This window comes from Pristis pectinata, chromosome 11 (assembly GCF_009764475.1).
Source record: "Pristis pectinata isolate sPriPec2 chromosome 11, sPriPec2.1.pri, whole genome shotgun sequence".
NCBI lineage: Eukaryota > Metazoa > Chordata > Chondrichthyes > Rhinopristiformes > Pristidae > Pristis > Pristis pectinata.
In genome coordinates, this window is record NC_067415.1 from 45,977,075 (window position 1) to 45,998,970 (window position 21,896).

A 21,896-nucleotide genomic window follows, 5' to 3' on the forward strand; every position below is an offset into this window, starting at 1 on the left:
TCATGGTGTTGGGACCTCGACCGATTGTTGTAGATCTAAAAGGGCAGTTTGAGGTGGTCCGTCATGAAGATCTCTTCCTTGACCCCAATGTCCAAAATAAAGGTGGACCCGTTATTCCTGATGACCCAGAACGGCCCCTCGTATGGTCATTGCAACGGTGCCTGGGGTGTGCCCCTGCGAACGAAAACTAATTTGCAGTCTCGTAGTTCCTTGGGCTCACAGGATTGGGCTTGACCATGCCGCGAAGTGGGAATCGGTGCCAAGCTGCCGAGCCTCTCGCGCAGTCTTTCCAGGATTGCCGTGGGTTGTTCCTCTTGCCCCCAAAGGGGGCACACCATACACGAGTTCAGCTGACGAAGCGTGGAGATCTTCCTTGGGGGCAGTGTGTATGCGGAGCAGGACCCAAGGAAGTTCATCGACCCAGTTAGGACCTTTCAGGTGGGCCATCAGGGCTGATTTCAGATGGCGGTGGAAACGTTCTACCAACCAGTTTGATTGAGGGTGGTAGGCCGTGGTGGTGTGCAACTGCGTCCCTAGCATGTTCGCTAATGCAGACCATAGGCTGGAGGTAAACTGGGCGCCCCTGTCTGAAGTGATGTGGGCCGGAACACCAAAACACGAGATCCAAGTTGTGAGCAGCGCCCGGGCACAGGAATCAGTTGTGATGTCGGATAGAGGGGTTGCCTCTGGCCACCTCGTGAACCGGTCCACGACGGTAAGGAGGTACTGGGCTCCTCTTGAAACTGGCAGGGGACCAACGAGGTCGACGTGAATGTGGTCGAACCTTCTATGGGTAGGCTCGAACTGCTGTGGTGGGACCTTGGTGTGTCATTGGATTTTTGATGTCTGGCAGTGCGCACAAGTCCTGGCCCACTGACCTGTTTGCACAGGCCGTGCCAGACGAACTTGCTGGTGACCAGTCGGACAGTTGATCTGATGGACGGGTGCGCCAACCCGTGTACCAAGTCGAAAATGCATTTCCGCCAGGCTGCAGGAACTATAGGGCGGGGCTGACCTGTTGCAACATCGCAAAGGAGGGTCTACTGACCTGGACCAACTAAGAAATCTTGGAACTGCAGGCCCAAGACTGCGGTTCTGTAGCTAGGCAGCTCGTCGTCGGCTTGCTGTACGTCAGCCAGGGCCGCGTAGTCTACACCCAGGGACGTGCTGTGGATGGTCGGTCTGGAAAGCGTGTCAGCAACAACATTGTCCTTTCTGGAGACATGTTGGATATCTGTTGTGAATTCGGAAATGTAGGATAAATGTCGCTGCTGACGAGCTGACCAGAGATCGGAGACCTTGGAGAAGGCGAAAGACAAAGGCTTATGGTCAGTGAAAGGCCTGCCTTCTTAAAAAGTACTGGAAATGCCGGACTGCTAGGTACAGCGCTAGAAGTTCCCAGTCAAAAGCGCTGTATTTCATATCGGGTGGTCTAAGGTGCCTGCTGAAAAACGCCCAGGGTTGTCAACGGCCTTTGATTAGTTGTTCTAGTACCCCACTGACCGTGGTGTTAGATGCGTCCACCGTGAGGGCGGTTGGGACGTCTGTCCTAGGGTGTCCTTGGCCTTAACGAAGGCAGCCACGGCCTCGTCGTTCCAGGTGATGTCCTTGCCCTTGCCAGACATCAGCGAGAACAAAGGGCGCATGATATGGGCTGCTGCAGGGATGAACCGATGGTAAAAGTTGACCATCCCCAAGAATTCTTGCAGGCCTTTGACCGTGTTGGGACGGGCACAATGGCGGATAGCGTCTACCTTGGCGGGTTGGGGTGTTGCTCCTTTGCTGGTGATTCTGTGGCCGAGGAAATCGATAGAGTCAAGTCCGAATTGGCACTTGGCCGGGTTGATAAGCTGAAATCACTGAGACGGGAGTACAGTTGGCGGAGGTGGGAAAGGTGTTCTTGGTGGTCACGGCTAGCGATTATTATGTCATCTAAATAAGTGAACACGAAGTCCAGGTCACGGTCTACCGCATCCATCAGCCACTGAAAGGTCTGCGCGGCGTTCTTAAGGCCGAATGGCATTCGAAGAGGCTGAATGGAGTGATGAGTGCAGTTTTGGGGATGTCGTCAGGGTGGACCGGGATTTGGTGGTATCCCCGGATGAGGTCCACCTTGGAGAAGATGTGGGCCCCGTGTAGGTTCGCCGCGAAGTCCTGGATATGAGGGACGGGGTAGTGATGTGGGGTGGTGGTGTCATTCTGCCTGCGCTAGTCACCGCAGGGCCTCCACCTGCCGGTAGCTTTGGGGACCATGTGCAGGGGGGAGGCCCAGGGGCTGTCTGACCTGCGAACGATCCCCAGCTCTTCCATGCGGCGGAACTCTTCCTTTGCCAGGTGGAGCTTGTCTGGAGGTAGTCGTCGTACTTAGGCATGAAGGGGTGGCCCTGTGATAATGATGTGATGCCGCACCCTGTGTTTGGGCATCAAACTTGTAAACTGAGGTGCCAAAACCGATGGGAATTCGGCTAGGAGCTTGGTGAACTTGTTGCCAGACAGGGAAACGGAGTCCAGGTGCGGGGCGGTAGGCTGGCTTCTCCTAGGGAGTAGGTTTGGAAAGTTCTGGAGTGCACTAGCTGCTTCCCTCACAGGTCAACTAACAGGCTGTGAGCCCGAAGGAAATTGGCTCCCAGGAGTGGCCGGGCGATGGTGGCAAGGGTAAAGTTCCAGGTAAAACGGCTGTCACCGAATTGTAATTGAGCTGTACAGGTACCGAAAGTCCGCATCGTTGTGCCGTTTGCAGCTTTGAGTGCGGGACCCTGTTGCCTGCTATGAGTGTCATGGCTGGTCAGGGTCAAAACACTGACCTCTGCTCCAATATCGACGAGGAAATGACGCCTGGACTGCTGCTCCCAAACAAATAGGAGGCTGTGTTGGTGGCCAGCCGCCATAGCCATTAGTGGCGGTTGGCCCTGGCGTTTCCCCTGAAACTTGCATGGTGGTGGCATCGACGGGCCTCCTGCCACACCTCTGATGGTAGAAACACAGTTCTGGTCGCCAGTGTGTCGTCTGTGTTTCTGGGGGTGTGTGTCGCTTGGTTGCTGGGACTGGTTTAGGTAGGCGTTGGGCTCACAGCCGTGGCGATTTGGCTGATGGACGACCCGCTCTCCACGTTTGGCCTTCACAGGACATCTGCCCGGGCGGCTACCTCACATGGGTTGCTGAAATTGGTGTCGGCCAACAGCAGGTGAACTCGTCGGGTAGTTGTTCGAGGGGCCTGTTGAACATCAGGCAGGGCTGTTGTCCCTCAGCCAAGGCCAGCATCTCATTCATCAGGGCGGATGGGGATCTGTCCCCCAGGCCATCGAGATGAAGCGGGCGGCGTGCTCGCGACGGGAGAGGCCGAAGGTCCGAATAAGAAGGTCTTTGAAAGCCGGGTACTTGCCTTCCTCCGGAAGAGACTGGATGAAGTCTCCAACCTGGGCAGCTGCCTCCTGGTCCAGGGAGGTGATTACGTGGTAGTACCGTGTGGAGTAGAGGTGATCTGCCAAAGCTGGATTGTGCTTCGGCTTGGTCGAAGCAGATGCGGGGCCGAAGCGTCCAAAAGGTGGGCAGCTTCAGTTCCACCGCGTTGGCTGCTGCGTTGTCATCCATTGTGTGGGTCCAAAATCTGTTTGGACCGTTGGGGTCACCAATGTAGTGGCTGCTACCGCGATGCGAAAGTAAGACACTAGTCGATGAGTTGCAGAACAAAACTGATTTATTTTCCTGCCTGCATGGGCCTTTTAAGAGGAACAGTTCCTGCCCACTGAAAACGGAAATGACTTATGCGCTACGTCATCAAACTTTTCCTGCGCGCGGGTTCTCCCTGTCGCTCGGAAGATGATGGCCCAGCGCCATCTTGTGCCTCGCTGCTCCGACGATGCGCGACCCGACTGCCGAGCCGGTTCGCTTGCTCGGACAGTGAGTTGCTACAAAGGGATAAATAACGACACAAATACTATTTTGAATTTGATTTGTATATGTTCAGCTAAAGAATATGGGCTGCCTTGTGTAAGACAACAGTTCTAAAAGTGTAATGCTTGCATAACATTGCACCACAGCTTCCTCGTGTCCCTTTCCTGAATTTAAAGAAAAAAACAGTTGAGTTACTTGTTGCTTATCTTAAAATGACTAATGAAGGTGTCCCATCTTTTGTCTTGTATTTAAGTACTTTCTTGGGTTCAGTGTAGCCATTCCTGTAAGCAGAACTAACGCCACTCACAATTTGGATTACATCTTTGGTTTTTTAATTAGTTAAACAATGACATTGTTCAGGGATTGTAACATAACATTTTTTCATCATGACAGTTACTGATAGATATTGTGTGACTTCCCTTCTCTTTATTGGATGGCATGCTGAAAAGTACTCTTTAAGACGAGGTTCAAATTGTAAAATGCATGAATAAACCTTTTGTTGTGAAGTTCATCTTCCAAAATTTTAGGCTTTTAAAATTTCAGATTTCAAGTCAAACGACCAAATCAGAAGTGGGTCTTAACTGAAAATTGTGTACTATAAGTAAATAACTTTTATTGATGTTCAAGTAAAATGATGCACAGATTTCTTAACCACTAAATAACTTCCACTGAACAAAGACTCATTAACTTAGTAAAAAATGTTTTGAGCTCTAAATTATCCATGGTTTTATTCTTCTGTTTATGGTTTCACAATTTTTTCTAAATAACAGCTCTCAAATATTTCATAACAAAAATCAGAAGCTTGCAAGATGCAAATCTAGAAGCTTAGAGTATCTGTTATGCCTAAGTAATTAGGCAGGTCTGAATTTTAAGAAGCTCTTCAGAGAAGTGGATCAGTTTGTAACATCCATTAACTAATCTTTGCAGAGAAATTTTCAGATTCTGCGTCTGCAGTTTGCAAGCTTGATTTTTGTAATGAAATTATTAAGAGTTATTAATTGGGAAAATCCCATATCATCTAATTCCATATCATCTCCTTCACAGATATCATCAGCGCAAGCTTGTCTTCAATTCATCCATTGCCAAAATTCGCATCCATACATTTACACCTGCAATGTTCCTTTAGACAGTGGTACAACATTTATAGAGTGTGAAAAGATAATTCATTTTCAAAACTCTGCTGTTCACACCCTAACCCCCATTGCACCACACTCTTCCATCAGTCCTGACCTTGCTGAGTTGAATTGTCTTCCAATGCTTCTTATTTAAAATTATATGTTTAAAGGGCTTCCTGGCCTTATCCTTTCCTATCTGTGTAACCTCTAGCTCTACATCTCCCAGTTCAGAAACTGCCTTTCCATGGCTTCATTGGCTCTCTGGTAGTTATTGTGGTTCAATCATCTAGGGTTCCTGCTTTTGAATGATGTCCCTAAAACACTTCCCCTGTAAGGGACTTGTTAAAACCCATCTTTGTCCAAGATTTTGGTCCAGTATTTCTGAAGGTCCATTTGTGCAATTATGATCTTTACCTCCATCTATCATCCATCTGTCTCCCAACTCCACTCCTCCCCTAAATGGCTTGATCTGCCCATCATCCTTCACCCCTCTTCAATCCACTAATCACCCATTGGCCTCCGTCTCGCCATTCCCCCTCTCCTCCATATTGGCTTTCTTCCCTCTCCATTCTCAGTCCCAATGCATGGTTTCCACCTGAAACATTGACAATACCTTCCCCCCCACAGATGCTGCTTGACCCGCTGAGTTCCTCCAGCAGACCTTTGTTGCACCGGATTCCAGTATCCGCAGTTTTTTGTATCTCAGTGCTCACAAGTGTTTTTTGTTTCTTTCCAAAGCCATTTTGTTCAAAGCATTGGCTGCAGCATAGAACAAAGCAACTCCCTCCTCCCTTTTGCTTTAGACAGAAAGTACTTGGCCTCAGCAGATAAAATAACAATTTATTTCAGTTAAAAAGTTGGGCATAATAAATTTTTAGGTCAATTTCTGTTGTATGCAATTTTTGTTTTAGCCCTGTGGAAAATCAATTAAAACCTTTTCCAACACCCATATTGTTTGGAAAGTTGTGCTGGTCCTAACATGGCTTGGGCTTGCCCTTGATTTGGGCACTAGAAGCTGTCTTGGCTTCCTAACTAAAGGCTGTTAACCAGTGTCCCAGAGCAGCACATCAACCCAGGTACCTTCTCCTGTGGATTGCTCAGACTGAGTAAATGCTAGAGTGACAGATTTCCTCTTTGGTTATAATTGGAAATTATTGATTTTGGAGAATCCCTGAAAAGTCGCTATAGACCTTCAGGCATCTGCAGAATGAAGTTTGATAGCCGCTGCTGTATTGTTTCCCTACAATTGGGGTTCTTGCAGTGACCCAGAGTTCACAATGATGTTCATAGGGCACTAATAATTTTCATAAGTTACCAGGTAATCTGGTGTAACTCTGGAGAGCTCCAAAGAAGCAATTGGCATTTAAAGGGTCACTGTCCAAATGTTAATTGGGTTAGTGTGCAACTGAGAGCTTACTGACAAGTTGGTGCTGTTTTGCATCTGTAAGGTATAGAAAGGGATGTACAAGGTCACATCACAAAGTTAGCTGGTAAATACAGTGAGGTAGGAACAGTGTGAGAGTACATGCTCTGTGATGAGATTTTGGAGAGGCTGATTAATTTTGATAAAGTTTCAGTGATAGAGCACCCTTCACAGACTTAATTGGTTGTCAAGTGTTTTCCACATTAAGTGCAATTGAAGTGTAGCTCCTGTTGTAACTGAATTAAGTAACTTGATACTTTAGTTAAACAAAACAGACTGGCTAAGCCTAAATGCAGCAGTATAGGAAGGAACAGTGTGTCATTCTGGCAGGAAGTTTTGAGCAGGATGTATTGATTGAGCCAAGTCATATTGTACTGAAATTGAGTATAGTTAATGATCTAGAATTCTAAAACAAACAGTCTGAGTAAGATGATCACAAAAGCAACTATTTTATTTTGCCAAGAACACCTGTCTGGTTCACTAATAGAACAGTACAGCACAGGAACAGATCCTTCAGCCAATGTGCCTGTGCTAACCATGATGCCAGTCTAAACCAATCCCAACTGCCTGCATGTGGTCCACGTTGCTCTATTCCCTACACGTTCATGTGTTTGTCCAAATGTCTCTTAAATATTGCTATCGTATCTGCATCTACCACTTCCCCTGGCAATGCATTCTAGGCACCTACTACCCTGAGATTTAAAAAAAAACTTGCCCTGCACATCTCCTTTGAACTTTTCCCCTTGGACTTTAAAGCTGTAATATTTGACGTTTCCACCACTGGAAGAAGGCTCTGACCATCCACCTTATCCATGTCTCTCATAATTTTATAGATTTCTGTCAGGTTGTCCCAATACTCCAGAGAAAACCTCTCCTAATAGCTAACATACTCCAATCCAGGCAATATTGTAGTGAATCTCTTCTGCATGGAGACATAGGAGACTGCAGATGCTGGAATTTAGAGCAACAAACAATCTGCTGGAAGAACTCAGCAGGTCAAGCAACATCTGTGGGAGGAAAGGAATTGTCAACATTTCAGGGGATTAAAAAAAAGATGGAGCAAGATGAACCTACCTTGCTCCATCTGTTTGTTTTTGTCCCTATTTTTCTCTCTCCCTTTGTTTGCCTCCATCTATCATTCACCTGCCACAGTTTTCCAACTCCACCCCGCTCACCTCCCCTACCTGGCACTACCTGCCTGTCATCTCACACCCCTCCCCAGTCCACCAATCGCCTCAATCCTTTCTCACCACTCCCCTTCTCCTCTCTATACTGGCCATCTCACCTCTCCACTCTCAGTCCTGATGCAGGGTTTTGACCCAAAACATTGACAATTCCTTTCCTCCCACAGATGTTGCTTGACCCACTGAGTCCCTCCAGCATATTGTTTGTTGCAACCTCTACTGCATCCTCTCCAAAGCCTCCACATTCTTCCTATAATGTGATGATCGCAAGTGCACATGGTACTCCAAATGTGCCCCAACCAAAGTTTGACACAGCTGCAATGTGAATCACCAACTTTTATACTCAATGGCCTGACCAATGAAGGAAAGCCTACCATATGTTACCTTTACCACTTTATCTACTTATGTTGCCACTTTCAGGGAGATATGGATGTATTCCAAGATCCCTCTACAACATGCTCCTAGAGGTCCTGCCATTTACTGAATGCTTTCCTCTTGCATGTGGAAGGAAATCCATCATCCAAACCTGGTCTGGGCTACATGTGACTCCCGATATACTGAAATGTAGTTGATTCTGTTCAGGAGCCTTTGGGAGAGACCAATGAATGCCAGTGACGCTCACGTCATGAAAAATACATTTAAAAAAAAAATCGCTGCTAGCTCGCATTGCTTAAGGTTGAGACAATTCAATGTACCTAAGAGGGTGAAGAGGTTACAGAGCCAGTGACTGAGACCATCTTAGGACATTTTTGTTATTTTTAATGCAAGTTGTTTTATATACACAGTGTTATTATATAGCATTTCTAACATGGCAAAATTTCCAAGGCAACAAGCAGCCTGCATGTAGAGATCTTGTAACAGATAAGCAAAGACTTAGTTAAAGGAGTGGGCTTTCAGGTGTCTCCTGAAGAAGGTTAAAGAGATAGAGGCAAAGTTTAATTAGTGTAGTACTGCTCAGCTGAAAAAAAAAAGGAGTTTTAAGGGAGAATGGTGTGGCCAATAGTGCCAAAGACAACAGAGACTTTGAGAAGGATAAGAATGGATAGTCTTCCATGTCACAATCCCACAGGATGCCATTTGTGATTCTGATTGGAGGTTTCAGTACCGTGGTTGGGTGGGAAATCATTTGAAGAAAATCAAGTGTAGAGGTCAAGGGAAAATAGGCTCAGGTTTGAAAGGTGACATATACTTGAACTGTGGAGAAGAAAGTGGGTTATGAATGGGACTCCCATGAAAGGTAGTGTTGGCAGATTTGACAGAGGGACATACCTGAATACACTTATCGATAACAACAATTATGGAGGTTATAAAAGGAAGTTGAATGGTTGACTATTTGGAGGGAAGAAGAGATGGATGGGGACATCGGCAAGCCTGTAGAACAAAAAGCAGGTGGTTTGAATGGAATCGGCAAAGCTGTAAGAAAAATATAATCAATTGGAAAAAGAAAACTAGTGGTTTTAAGTTGATATGGATAAATAATTAGGTAAGTTGGTATTAAAAAGGGGTACTATATGACATTGCACTAATGCACTGCCACTCGCACAGTAAAATGTCTTGTGGTGTGTCACAGGACATTATATCACAGGAGTTTAGGACTGGTAACCTAATGTTCTGTCAAGAGTCTGCTTGTATTTGCAATGATAAATAATTGTTCAGAGCAATATAAAAAGGATTGGTTTGAAGACCTGGAATATAAATTGGATAAGAACGATACACCAAAAAAAACTAATTCTGCAGAAATGGCATAGTAGCAGACATTCCTCAGCCTGTTTTCTGCTGGGAGTGCTTTCACTCAGACTGCCTCAGAGGAAATCTGGAATGCAATGTGTGAGTGGCATTGTGGGAGGAGCTATGGTTACGTCGTGCAAAAAGAAATTAAAAATGCCTTCTGTATTTCATTGTGCAAAATCTTAATGTACAATATGATTTTAAAAAGTCTGTTGCCAGTAAGCAGTTTGTTAGTTTCCCTGGTTACAACTCTAGCAGTGAATAAAAAGGAGGCTGGGTCTAACAGGGTGGCCATTTTGAGAAGGGCTACTTTGAGGTTGAAGTGCTGTTGGTGGTCAAGGAGCCAGCTTTAGTGAACACCATGCTTTGGTGGGAAGGGCAAGCAATAGCCACTTTAGGGGAAGGTAAGATTTTTTTTCCTTTTTCCCTAAGCCTGCTCCTTTATTAAGAGGACAGTAATGTCAGTTAGTGGAATGCTATGCTCCTTCTATCAGATGTAGATCAGGCAGCAGTCTAGTGTCCCTAATGACTACATTTGCAGGAAGTAAGTTCAGCTGCAGCTCCTCTCAGACCTCATGGAGCAGAAGCATACAGAAGACAGTGTCACAGATAGTTTCAGGGAGGTGGTCACACCAAAGGTTCAGTCATGTAGATGGGTGACTGCCAGGAGAGGCAGGCAGATAGTGCAGGAGTCTCCTGTAGTATTCTCCTCTCAAACAAGTATACCAGTTTGACTACTGTTTCGGGGGGGGGGGGGGGGAATAACCTCAGCGGGGAGAAAAGCAGAAGCAGCCAGATCAGTGGGACCGTGGCTGGCTCTGCTGTAAAGCAGGGTAGGGCAAAATCTAGGCAACCAACAATGATAGGGGACTCTTTAGTCAGGTGCACAGACAGGCATTTTTGTGGCCATGAGAGGGACTCCACGATGGTGTTGCCTCCCCAGTGCCAGGGTCAGGGATGTCTCTGAGTGGGCACAGGACATTCTGAAAGGGGAGTGTAAGCAGCCAGAGGCTGTGGTCAATATTGGTACCAACAACATAGATAGGAAGGGAGATGAGGTCATGCAAAGAGAATTTAGGGAGTTAGGTAGTAACTTTATATAAAAAAAAACAGAACCCCTAGGGTTGTAATCTCAGGATTACTCCCTGTGCAAGGCAGGAAATAGAAAGATAGTACAGCCAAATGCGTGGCTAAAGTGTTGGTGCAGGAAGGAGGGCTTTGGGTATATGGATCATTGGGCTCTTTTCCAGGGCAGGTGGGATCTGCAAGAGGCACGAGTTGCACCTGAACTGGAGGGGAACCAGTATCCTGGTGGAGTGATGTGCTAGTGTGACTTGGAAGGGTTTAACCTAGTTTGGCAGGGGGTGGGACCCAAAGCAGTTGTGTGGCAGATGGGAAAGTTGATGGAAATATAAATGTTGAAATGAGCAAGGTCAGTAGACAGGACAGGCAGGGGCTAGACAGAGTGAGGGAGGTATGATAGTCTAAACTGCATTTTAATGCAAGAACCCTGATGGGTAAGGCAGAGGAACTCTGGCACAGACTGGTACATTGGACTGGGATATTATAGCCATAACTGAAACCTGATTGAGAGAAGGGGAGGATTGACAACTCAATATTCTGGGGTACAGATGCTGTAGACATGATAGAATTGGAGGTAAAAGTGGAGGGGGAGTTGCATTTTTAATTAGGGAGATCATTATAGCAGTACTTGTGATGTTCTGGGGGGGGGGGGGGGCGCGAGCAGGGGTGGAATCTTCCAGTGAGACCAAATGGGTAATACTTAGAAAGAGGAAGGGGATGACCACTTTGGGATTGTACTATGGCATGCCCAAAAGTTCACGGGAATTAGGGGAGCAAATATATAGGGAGATTGTAGGTGGCTATATGAATAATAGAGTTGTAATAGTAAGTGATTTCAACTTCCCTCATGTTGACCGGGACTGCAGTAATGCAAAGGGCTTGGGATGGGGTGGGATTTGTTAAATGTGAAACAGGAAGTTTTCTCAAACAACATGTAGATGGCCCTACTTGAGAGGGGGTAACACTGGATCTCCTATTGGGAAATGAGGCAGGGAAAGTGACTGAAGTGTTAGTGCAGGAGTACTTTGAGACCAGTGACCATAATTCTATTAGTTTTAAAATAGTTCTGACAAAAAGTGGAACAAGTTAAAGTCCTAAATTGGGGCAAGGCAAATTTTTGATGGCATTAGACAGGAACTTGCAAAGGTTGATTTGGAGAGGCTGTTTGCAGGTAAAGGGACATCTGGCAAGTGGAAGGCTTATAAAAGTAAATAGGGAGAGTTCAGGGACAGCATGATCCTGTTAGAGTGAAGGTTAGCACTGGCAGGATTAGGTAACACTGTTTCACAAGGGATATTGAGGATCTGGTTAGGAAAAAGAAGGTAAAGGCAGCTGGGATCAAGTAAATCCCTTTTGGGGAGTTAAAAGATGTAGGACTTCACTTAGGAGGAAAGTTAGGAGGGTAAAAAGAGGACACGCGATAGCTCTGGCAGATAAGGTAAAGGAGAACTCGAAGGGATTCCACAAATATGTTAAGAGCAAAAGAGTCTCCTTAAGGATCAATGTGATCATCCACGTGTCGTGCTACAGGAGATGGACGAGGTCGTGAATGAATATTTGTCATCTCTATTTGCTGTGGAGAAGGTCATGAAAGCTAATGAATTAAGGGAAATGAATAGTGCTGTCTTGGAACGTAGCCACATTACGAAAATAGGAGATGCTGTCAGTCTTGAAGCATATTAAGGTGAATAAATCCCTGAGGCCTGACTAAGTGTATCCTAGGACATTGTGGGAAACTAGGGAAGAATTGCTGGGACCCTGGCAGAAATACTTGCAAATTTCCCTTTTGCCACGGGCGAGGTACTGGAAGATTGGAGGGTTGATAATGTTGTGCTTTTATTTAAAAAGTGCTGCAAGGACAAGACGGAAGTACAGGCAAGTGAGCCTAACATCAGTGGTGGGAAAGTTACTGGTGGGGTTTCTGAGGGACAGGACCTACCAGCATTTGGAAAGGCAAAGACTGATTAGGGATAGTCAGCATGGCTTTGTGTGGAAAATTGTCTGTCACAAATTTGATTGGGTTTTTTGAAGAGTGACGAAGAGGATTGATGAGGGTAGGTTGGCAAATGTTGAATTACATGGGCTTTAGCAAGGCCTTTGACAAGGCCCTGCGTGGTAGGCTAGTCTGGAAGATTAGATTATATGGGATCCAGGGTGAGCTAATTGGCATGGTTAGTAAGTTTGCGGATGACGTGATCATTGGTGATATCGTGGGCAGTGAAGAGGTTTATCTAAGATTAAAATGGGATCTAAATCAACTGGGGAAATGGATCAAATAAAGGCAGGTGAAATTTAACTTTGACAAATATAAGGTGTTGCACTTTAGTAAGTTAAACCAGGGCAGGAGTTGCACAATAAATGTTAGGGCCCTGGAAAGTGTTGTAGAACAGAAACCTAGGGGTACAGGTACATAGTTCCCTGAAAGTTGAGATGCAGGTAGGATGGTGGGGAAAAAGGCGCTTGGCAGGACATTGAGTACAGGAGTTGGGATGACATGTTGCCACTGCACAAGTCATTAGTGAGACCACACTTGGAGGACTGTGTGCCGTTCTGGACACCCAGCTATAGGAAGGATATCATTAAGCTGGAAAGGGTGCAGAAAAGATTCATGTCGATGTTAAAAGGACTGGAGGGCTTGAGTTACAAAGAGAGGCTGGATAGCTTGGTACAATTTTCCTTGGAATGTAGGAGGCTGAAGGGTGATCTTTTAGAGCTATATAAAATCATGAAGGGCATGGGTTTAAGGTGAGAGGGGAAAGATATAAAGGGACCTGAAGGGCAACTTCTTCACACAGTGGTGGGCATATGGAACAAACTGCCAGAGGAAGCTGTAAAGATGGGTACAATTACAACATTTGTCATTTAGACTGGTACATGTATAGGAATGGTTCAGAGGGTTACTGCAGGCAAACGAGACTTGGGACTAGCTCAGGTAGACAATTTGGTTGGCCTGGACGAGTTAGGCCAAGGGCCTTTTTGCATGCTGTATAACAAAAATGTAAATGTCATAACTAATGAAACAGCTAATTTCAATCTCTTTATCTTTTTCTACCATTGAAATCCTAGTACATCTTGTGCTGTTGTTGAAAAATAAATGTGAAATGGGTGTCTTTGAATTACTGCAAACCAGAATACATTTTTGTCCTTGTGATGTATGTCACTGATAAGTTGATCAATTTTATCTTGTTTTAGGTTACAGTGTGGCTTGTTAGCAAAGTAAATTTGATCTTTATCCTTGGGAAGCAGTACTAGACCTAATAACAATTCATCCTCTGTATAACTTTTTTTGTTTTTTTTAGACGATAACTTTGCATTACCAATTCTATAATTAACCCATAGACATTTAAGATCAGCTGGAAAATTTGACAGCATGGGTCTGCATGCAATTATTTTGCTCCTTGGTGACTGTGGATTGGTGAAGCAATTGTCAATTATTCAACTAGTTATGAAACCTGGCAGCAGACCAATTAAAGTTGCTGTACAGCAAGGTTAGAATGTACAGTAGAGTGCACATTTGCTCTGCATAAGGGAAAATATAACAGGAAGAGACACCATAGGAGAAACCAAAATTGCTGGGTGCTGAATTAGAATGTGGGAAATTAAGTTGTAGACAGAGTCCACAAATTCTGGAAACTCGGATAGGAACTGGAAGAAAGATGGCAAACATCCAAAGCAGAGTGGTGTTTTAAGATGGAACTATAACATTTTAAGATGGTATTCTTCAATTTGTGTTCCTAACACAATAAGTTTTATCAGTGTAATGGATTCCACATGGCCAGGAGGTTGTATGGTAAAACAAAGGAAATTAATTGGGTCATTGAGCTCAACATTGACATTTTAAAAAGCTAGGCTGATACTGCAGTTATTAGATTCTGCACTTCCACCAAGAGTATTAAATTACATGTAAACGCTAAAACCGTATTTTGAGTCTGAAATGAGGAACAGATGAGAATATTTCACATAATTTGATAACTTGACCTAGCTCTGAACTCAGGAACCCTTGTACTGAAAATAATTACAAAGATTTAATTTATTACTGCCTTAAAACTGGTTGTACTGCTGTCCCATTTCAGTTGACAGCAAAACTGATCATCTAATTTGACATATTGTGAATTAACCTTGAATGATTTAACCCTTAGACTTTATTTTATCATGTTAAATTATTTCAAAATTAACTGAAATACACTGTTCTAAACAAAATATAACATTTGATCTGGATATTTCTAGGAGTTGCTACTAATTTACTGCATCGAGGCTAACGTCACCAGCAAGAAGTTAATTTGCACCCTTGTTTAACGAGGCTTTAGATTATGAACAATTGTAGATAAGCCAATGCCATCTGGGCAATTCAAGTTGAGCATAGTGGTAAAAGACCAGAGGTTTTAATGAAATCATAGGACAAGTCAATTTGTACTGCATTTTGTAAAGACCAAAGCATTCCATGTACTTAGACATTTTTTATTCTGTGGATGGATCAGCTCTTGATTACTTACGAGTCTTAATTTTGTTTCATCAGGAATTGGACAAAATTTCCTCATTTAGCTGGCACTGTAAAGAATCTCCAGTTAGCACAAGAGATACAAAGCCAGTGGAAGAAATGGGGCCTAGATTCAGTTGAAATGGCTGAATATGATGTCTTGTTGTCTTACCCAAACCAAAGCAATCCTAATTACATCTCTATCACCAATGAAAATGGATATTTGGTAAAGTGAAACATTTTGCATTTAGAGTTTTTGCTTCATCTGTTATTGGGTATTCTGAAGTTTTGCACAATTAGTAGTTTATACTCCGTGGCACAATATAATTATTGTCAGTAACACTTGTTGTTATAGTTCAGTCTTTACATTCTAGGCTTTGCTTTCTTCTCCCCTGTGCCTATGTCTTCACCCACTTTGTTGGCTTCTTATAACTACCTTTTCAATTGATATCAAAATCCATGTTTATATCCACAAGGTTTCTATATCCTTCTCCCTAATCACAGCACTGTGAGCAATTTGATTTTACTGATTTAGTTGAGGGTGGCTGCTTTCCAAAATTAAGTTACCCATTCAATTGGATGACTATTTTGCCAAATCTGGTGATATGTTTGTTGGGGTAAAAGATGTGTGTCTGCTAACAGTAAATGAGCAAGAGCATAATTACCAACTAGGGACCTCTATACAGCTGCATCATGAAGCCCCCATTTGATTTGTCTGTGAAACTAGAGGGTAGTAATTAATATTTGAATATTAATAAATATAGGCAAAAACTGCAGATGCTGGTAATCTAAAATCACAAAATGCTGGAAAAACGGCATCAGGTAACATCTGTGGAAAGAGAAACAATCAATGTTTCAGGTCTGAGTCCCTTCAAAAACAATTTTTATTTTAATATCCACATTAATCAAACATTGTGTAAGAATTTCCACCTATTGGGGATTTTAGAGTGGGCATAGTCTAAAACTTGGAGCCAGGCCTTTCAGAAGCAAAGTTGGGAAACACTTCTGGCCACAGTGTCTTCTACAAATGACAAATAATTCTCAGTCAGCTCCTAATTCTAAGTATGAGATTATCAGTTATCAAAAAATCTGTCAATTTTCAAGGATGTGGAGAAAGAGCAATTGCAGAATATGCCCTGTGAGCTGTTGGGTCTCTGATCAGCCACAATTTTAGTGAGATGCAGCACAGTCTCAAAGAACTAAATACTGTATTTATGGGTATTCATTTAGCAGAAAACCATGTGAGTGCAGGCAAGGGTGTACTGATTCATAAAAGTTGTAGGTACTTTCTTCTTACTCAAACGTACCTGTCCTGCACAGAGTACAGGTATGGCCCAGTAAGAAGAGAGGACAGGGATGGCAAGGCAAGGGAACCCTGGATGTTGAGAGAGGTTGTGAATTAAGTCAAGAAGAAATGTATTTAAGGCTTAGGAAGCTAAAAATCAAACAGAGCCCTTGAGGATTATAAAGAAGCCAGAAAAGAAGTCAAGAAGGGAATTAAGAAAGCCAGGAGGGGCCATGAAAAGTACTTGGCAAGTAGGATTAAAGGGAATCCCAAGGCATTCTATACATACATCAAGAGCAAGAGGATAACAAGGGAATGGGTAGGACCACTCAAGGATAAAGGAGGGAACATTTGCTTGGAGGCAGCGGATGTGGGTGAGGCCCTAAGTGAGTACTTGCATCAGTATTTACCAAGGAGAAGGACATGGAGGATAGTGACATCAGTGTGGAGCGTGCTAATATGCCAGGGCATTTCGAGATAAAGGGGTAGTGCTGGGTCTCTTAAAGAACATTAAGGTGGATAAGTTCCCAGGGCCTGTTGGTATATGCTCTAGGTTATTGAGAGGGGCAAGAGATGAGATTGCTGGGGCCTTGACCAATATCTCTATCTTCTCTAGCCACAGGCAAGGTCCTGGAGGACTGGCGAGTGGCTAATGTTCTTTCATTATTCAAGAAAGGAAATGGGGATAATCCTGAAAACCATAGATTGTTGAGTCTCACAATCAGTGGTAGGGAAGTTACTGGAGAGGATTCTTACGGATAAGGTTTATGAGTAATTGGAAAACCTTGGCCTAATTAGGGACAGACAGGATGACTTTGTGCAGGGAAAGCTGTGTCTTACTAACTTGATTGAATTTTTTGAGGAGGTGACAAAGGTGATCGATGAAAGTAGAGCTGTGGATGTTGTCTACGTGGATTTTAGTAAGGCGTTTGATAACACCCTTCATGGGAGGCTCATCCAGAAGATTAAAATGCATGGGATCTACAGTGAATTGGCTGTTTGGATTGAGAATTGGCTTGTCCATGGAAGACAGAGGGTAGTGGTTGATGGAATTTATTCTGGCTGGAGGTCTGGCTGGACTAGTAGTATTCTGTAGGGATCTGTACTGGAACCTCTGCTATTTGTGATATGTATAAATGACCTGGATTGAAACATAGATGGGTGGGTTAGTTTCCTTGGACTCTGTCTTTACCTCTTGCTGCCTTGGTGAAGCAGCCAGCATAATCAAAGACCCCACCCACCCGGGTCATTCTCTCTTCTCCCCTCTCCCATCAGGCAGCAGATACAAGAGCCTAAGGGCACATACCACCAGGCTCAAGGAAGCTTCTGTCCCACTGCGATAAGACTATTGAACAGTTCTCTTATACGATGAGATGGACTCTGACCTCAATCTACCTTGTTGTGACTTTGCACCTTATTGTCTATCTGCACTGCACTTCCTCTGTAGCCGTGACACTTTACTCTGTACTGTTATTGTTTTAACCTGTACTACCTCAAAACACTCTGTACTAATGCAATGTGACTGCACTGTGTAATCAATTGACCTGTATGATCAGTATGCAAGAGAAGTTTTTCACTGTACCTCAGTACAGGTGACAATAATAAACCAATACCAATAATACCAATACCAAGATTGGTGGTGTTCTGGATAGCATAGATGACTGACAAAGGATACAACGGGATATAGATCAATTGCAGATATGGGTGGAGAAATAACAGATGAAGTTTAATCTGGCCAAATATGAGGTGTTGCACTTTGGGACATTGAATGTAAAGAGACAGTACACTGTTAATGGCAAGACCGTTAACAGTGTTGATGCGCAGTGGGATTTTGGGGTCCAAGTCCATAGCTCCCTGAAAGAGGCTATACAGGTTGATTGGGTGTTCAAGAAGGCATATGGCATGCTTGTCTTTATTAGTCGAGGCATTGAGTTCAAGAGTCAGGAAATTATGTTACAGATTTATCAAACTCTGGTTAGGCCACATCTGGAGTATTGCATTCGTTCTGGTCACTCCATTACAGGAAGGATGTGGAGGCTTTGGAGAGGGTGCAGAAGAATTTACCAGGATGCTGCCTGGATTAGAGGGCATGTGTTATAAGGAGAGAGTGGACAAACTTAGGTTGTTTATTCTGCAGTGGCGGAGGCTGAGGGGAGACATGATAGAGGTTTATAAGACTGAGGGGCATAGATAGAGTAGACAGCCAGTATCTTTTTCCGAGGGTTGAAATGTCTAATACCAGAGGGCATGCATTTAAGGTGAGAGTGAGACTTGTATATATTGAAAAAATATATAACATGATGTCTTTCACATCCTCAGGACATCACAAGGTACAAAACAGAGGCACATAGAGTAACCAGTGTGTACATAATAAGGGTCCACAAGCAGATAAGCAGTTAATATACTTTGTGGTGACTAAGTGATGCACATTGGTCACGTTGCCAGGAAAACTACTTCGATTTGTGTTGAGGGACCTTTACCTCTACTTGAATAGTTGATTCTGTTCAATGTCTGCTCCGTTCTCTGCTGGGTTTAATGCCTATCTGACAGTCAGCCATGCAGTAGTCCATTAGTACATGCTGACTCAGACTAAATTACATTTATTAGGTCTTGAAGTTTTATCTTTAACATCCTTAGCTATTTTGGTTTTGTGTTGTATTACAAGGATGACACAGTGTCAAGAATTGTATTTGGTACTACAGCGGTTCTTGAAGCAGTTTGAATAGTTTTACACCCCACAAAAAGGAGATAACAAAGCTCTGCAAGCAATTAATAGAGGAGGCAACCATGTACTGATGGGGCTTCTGGTTCTCAGAATAGGCTGCTGGGTGTCTTTCATGCCAGAAATGGAGGTTTCTAACAGTGCATGAGGCTGTCAGAGAAGGGCACATTTGATGGTCTGCATCTTTTCTTTATTGCCTTAAATAGTTTAATACTACATAAATTATATTAAATTATTTCTGGTGACAGATTTGCTGAAGGATATGAATTTCTTTTAATGCAGGAAATATCTGAAATGGTGTATTTTTAATAAAGATCCCAGCAAAATACTTTTTAGATGTTGCCTAATCTGCAGAGTATTTCCAGCACTTTCAACATCTGCAGTTTTTTGATTTGCAATGCTTTTGTTCATTTGTGAGTGAATTTTAGTGATTTAGTACTTTGTAGACACAACATACTTTTGCATAGGTCGTCTGTCATGTGACACATCCTATGGTAGTCACTGGGCATACAATGAATGATTGACAGGTGCATGATTTTCTTTGCCACAAATCTGAATTATGAATGGTGTGGATCTCGGCTGTAGAAGAAGGACTCAACTAGGCCAGCTTCTGTCCCACCTAATGGGCCTGCTCCACCCTGTTGCTACTGTGAATGTCAGTGAAGAATCTTCCAGGGTGCATTCTTAATTTTCTATTTCTCTGAACAACCTAGGTAACTGCCCTACTTTGCACCTGCTCCTACCTCACCTACTGATTTGGATTCTGCTGCTCTTCCATTGTCCTCCATAGCCCCTTGGATCTCTTCCCCTCCCTCGACAATCTGCCTGTGTTGGAGACTGGATCTGTAACAATGTTTATTCAGCACAACAAACAGGCATTCTGGAAGAATCTCCCTGAATTCAAAGTATATTGAGATTTTAAGCACTAAGGTAACAGCAAGTAACTAATTACAGTTTCAATAGTTACAAATTTCAACATTTTGGGTGTAGGTAAGTGCTTCATAGAATTACATTTTTGCCATGGAAGCATATCTTGACTGACAAGAACATCTCTCCATATTCAAACACCTTTGGGAATCCAGACACAAAAAACAGCTGCCTTTTACCATTGCACTGCATGATGCCTCTCTCTGCAGACGATGGTGTTTATTCATGCAGCTATCCTTGTCCTGGTTTGAAGACTGGTTCTTGTTTGTTTTAACGTTGCTACTCACAACATCTGATAAGAAAATTGATATTCAACCCCCAACAATCTGCCTACCTCTACTGCAATTGATCATCTCCCTAGCTTCTCCCCACAATCATCATCTTACTGTCATCTAATCTGCTCTCTCTCTCTCTCTCTCTCTCTCTCTCTTTCTCTCTCTCTCACTCTCTTTGATCTTCTCCCTAAGCTGCTGACCTGAATCAGGATTTACTGCTACAATCACAGCCAGTTTCTAATGAAAATAAATGGAGTACTTATGTGAGGATTATCAAGAGGAGAAAATTGTATATTTATATAAAAAAAATCTAAAATGAGAAGGAACAAGGCATATGGAGACAAAATAGTTGGGGGTGGGAAGGAAGAGAGGAAGCATGTCAAGCCCTACAACAGAAGGGAAGTAGTATAGAGGATAGATTAGAAGGAAGAGTGAGATTTAAAAAACCATGTCTGCTACAGAAGCCAAATCACTGAGAAAAGAGAGAAAACAAAGGAGCAAAGAAGCAGACCAATGTTGATTTTGTACAAATAACATTTAATATACACCAAGTTAACAAATTGCTACTTTACTTTCAGATCTTTAACACATCCCTCTTTGAACCACTGCCTCCTGGATATGAACATGTAGAGGACCTGGTACCACCTTTCAATGCCTATTCTCCACCGGGGATGCCAGTGGTAAACTCGTCTTGCTCTGGAAGCATTTTGTTACAATCCAATGATGTTAAAAACAAAGGTTCTTTAGAAATTTTTTGGGTGCCTCATAGCAATTTAAATTTCTAGCATAGCCTTTCAATCCAAAGAATTGCTGCTTATACGCATAAGCTGATGGAAAGAAGATAATGACATAATAAATAGCAGGAAAAGATCACGGGACTCAAGCGCGTCTTCTATTTGTTAAGGTGATGGCTGATCTTTGCATCTTCCTGCCCAATCATTTGATTACCCGAGTTTCCAAACACACATTGATCTCAGCCTCTTGTACATTTATAATACTCTGAGATAGAGAACTCCCAAGATACACAAACCTCTGAGTAAAGAAATTACTCATTTCAGTCAGGATTGGAATATAGTGTTTTCTTTAAGAGTGGAATAAGCGATGAACAGTGTGATCTGTGTAGGAACAAACCACCTCCTCTTCCCTGCAGTGCAATGATGTCACACTTAATTGAATATTGTATAGAGATCTTATGAAAGTGATGGTTTACAATACAATTTGCCAAGCTTTTCCACTTTTTTTCATATCTCGTTCTAAGCAAATTTAATTTTGAGATCTCATTTGCAAATTAAGTAAAATTGGCAATATGGCCTTTGCTTCAGTTTTTGCTCAAAAACATTAGTTTGAAAGTAACAGTGAAACCTGTTGCTTATGTAACTGAAAGCTGACTGTTACTGTTCAGCCATTTGGTCAGTTTCTTTTTGATGTGTGGTGAAAGCCACAAGAGATGGTAAATTTCCTTCCAATTTCAAGTTGTAACATAATCTTTTAACCTTGTCAGAAATCAAAACTAAGGAACTATGCACTCTTTTATGGAACTGGTCGAATTTATGTAGAATGTCTTGGTCTGCAACTGATGACTCTTTAGAAGAAGATTTCAGACAGTACAAATTAATGTAACAACCAGATTAACATTGAAACAAAGTAGGAGTGAACTTTGGACTATTTCACTCATACCAGAAGCTGATGAAGCCTCAGCACTAAGAGGTTTTGCTAAATGTTTTTGATTTTGTTTTATTTTCAAATTGCTGAATTTATAATCCTCCTTAAAACCAATGAACAA

At 43.2% G+C, this 21,896-nt stretch overlaps 1 protein-coding gene across 1 annotated transcript in view; it reads left to right on the forward strand.

Moving 5' to 3' along the window:
• The window catches only part of naalad2 (N-acetylated alpha-linked acidic dipeptidase 2), an 81,734-nt gene that overhangs the window by 5,317 nt on the left and 54,521 nt on the right, over positions 1–21,896 (forward strand). Inside the window, 2 exon segments of the mRNA XM_052026314.1 lie at positions 14,944–15,130; positions 20,692–20,793. Of these exon segments, the coding sequence (XP_051882274.1) occupies positions 14,944–15,130; positions 20,692–20,793 (289 nt within the window).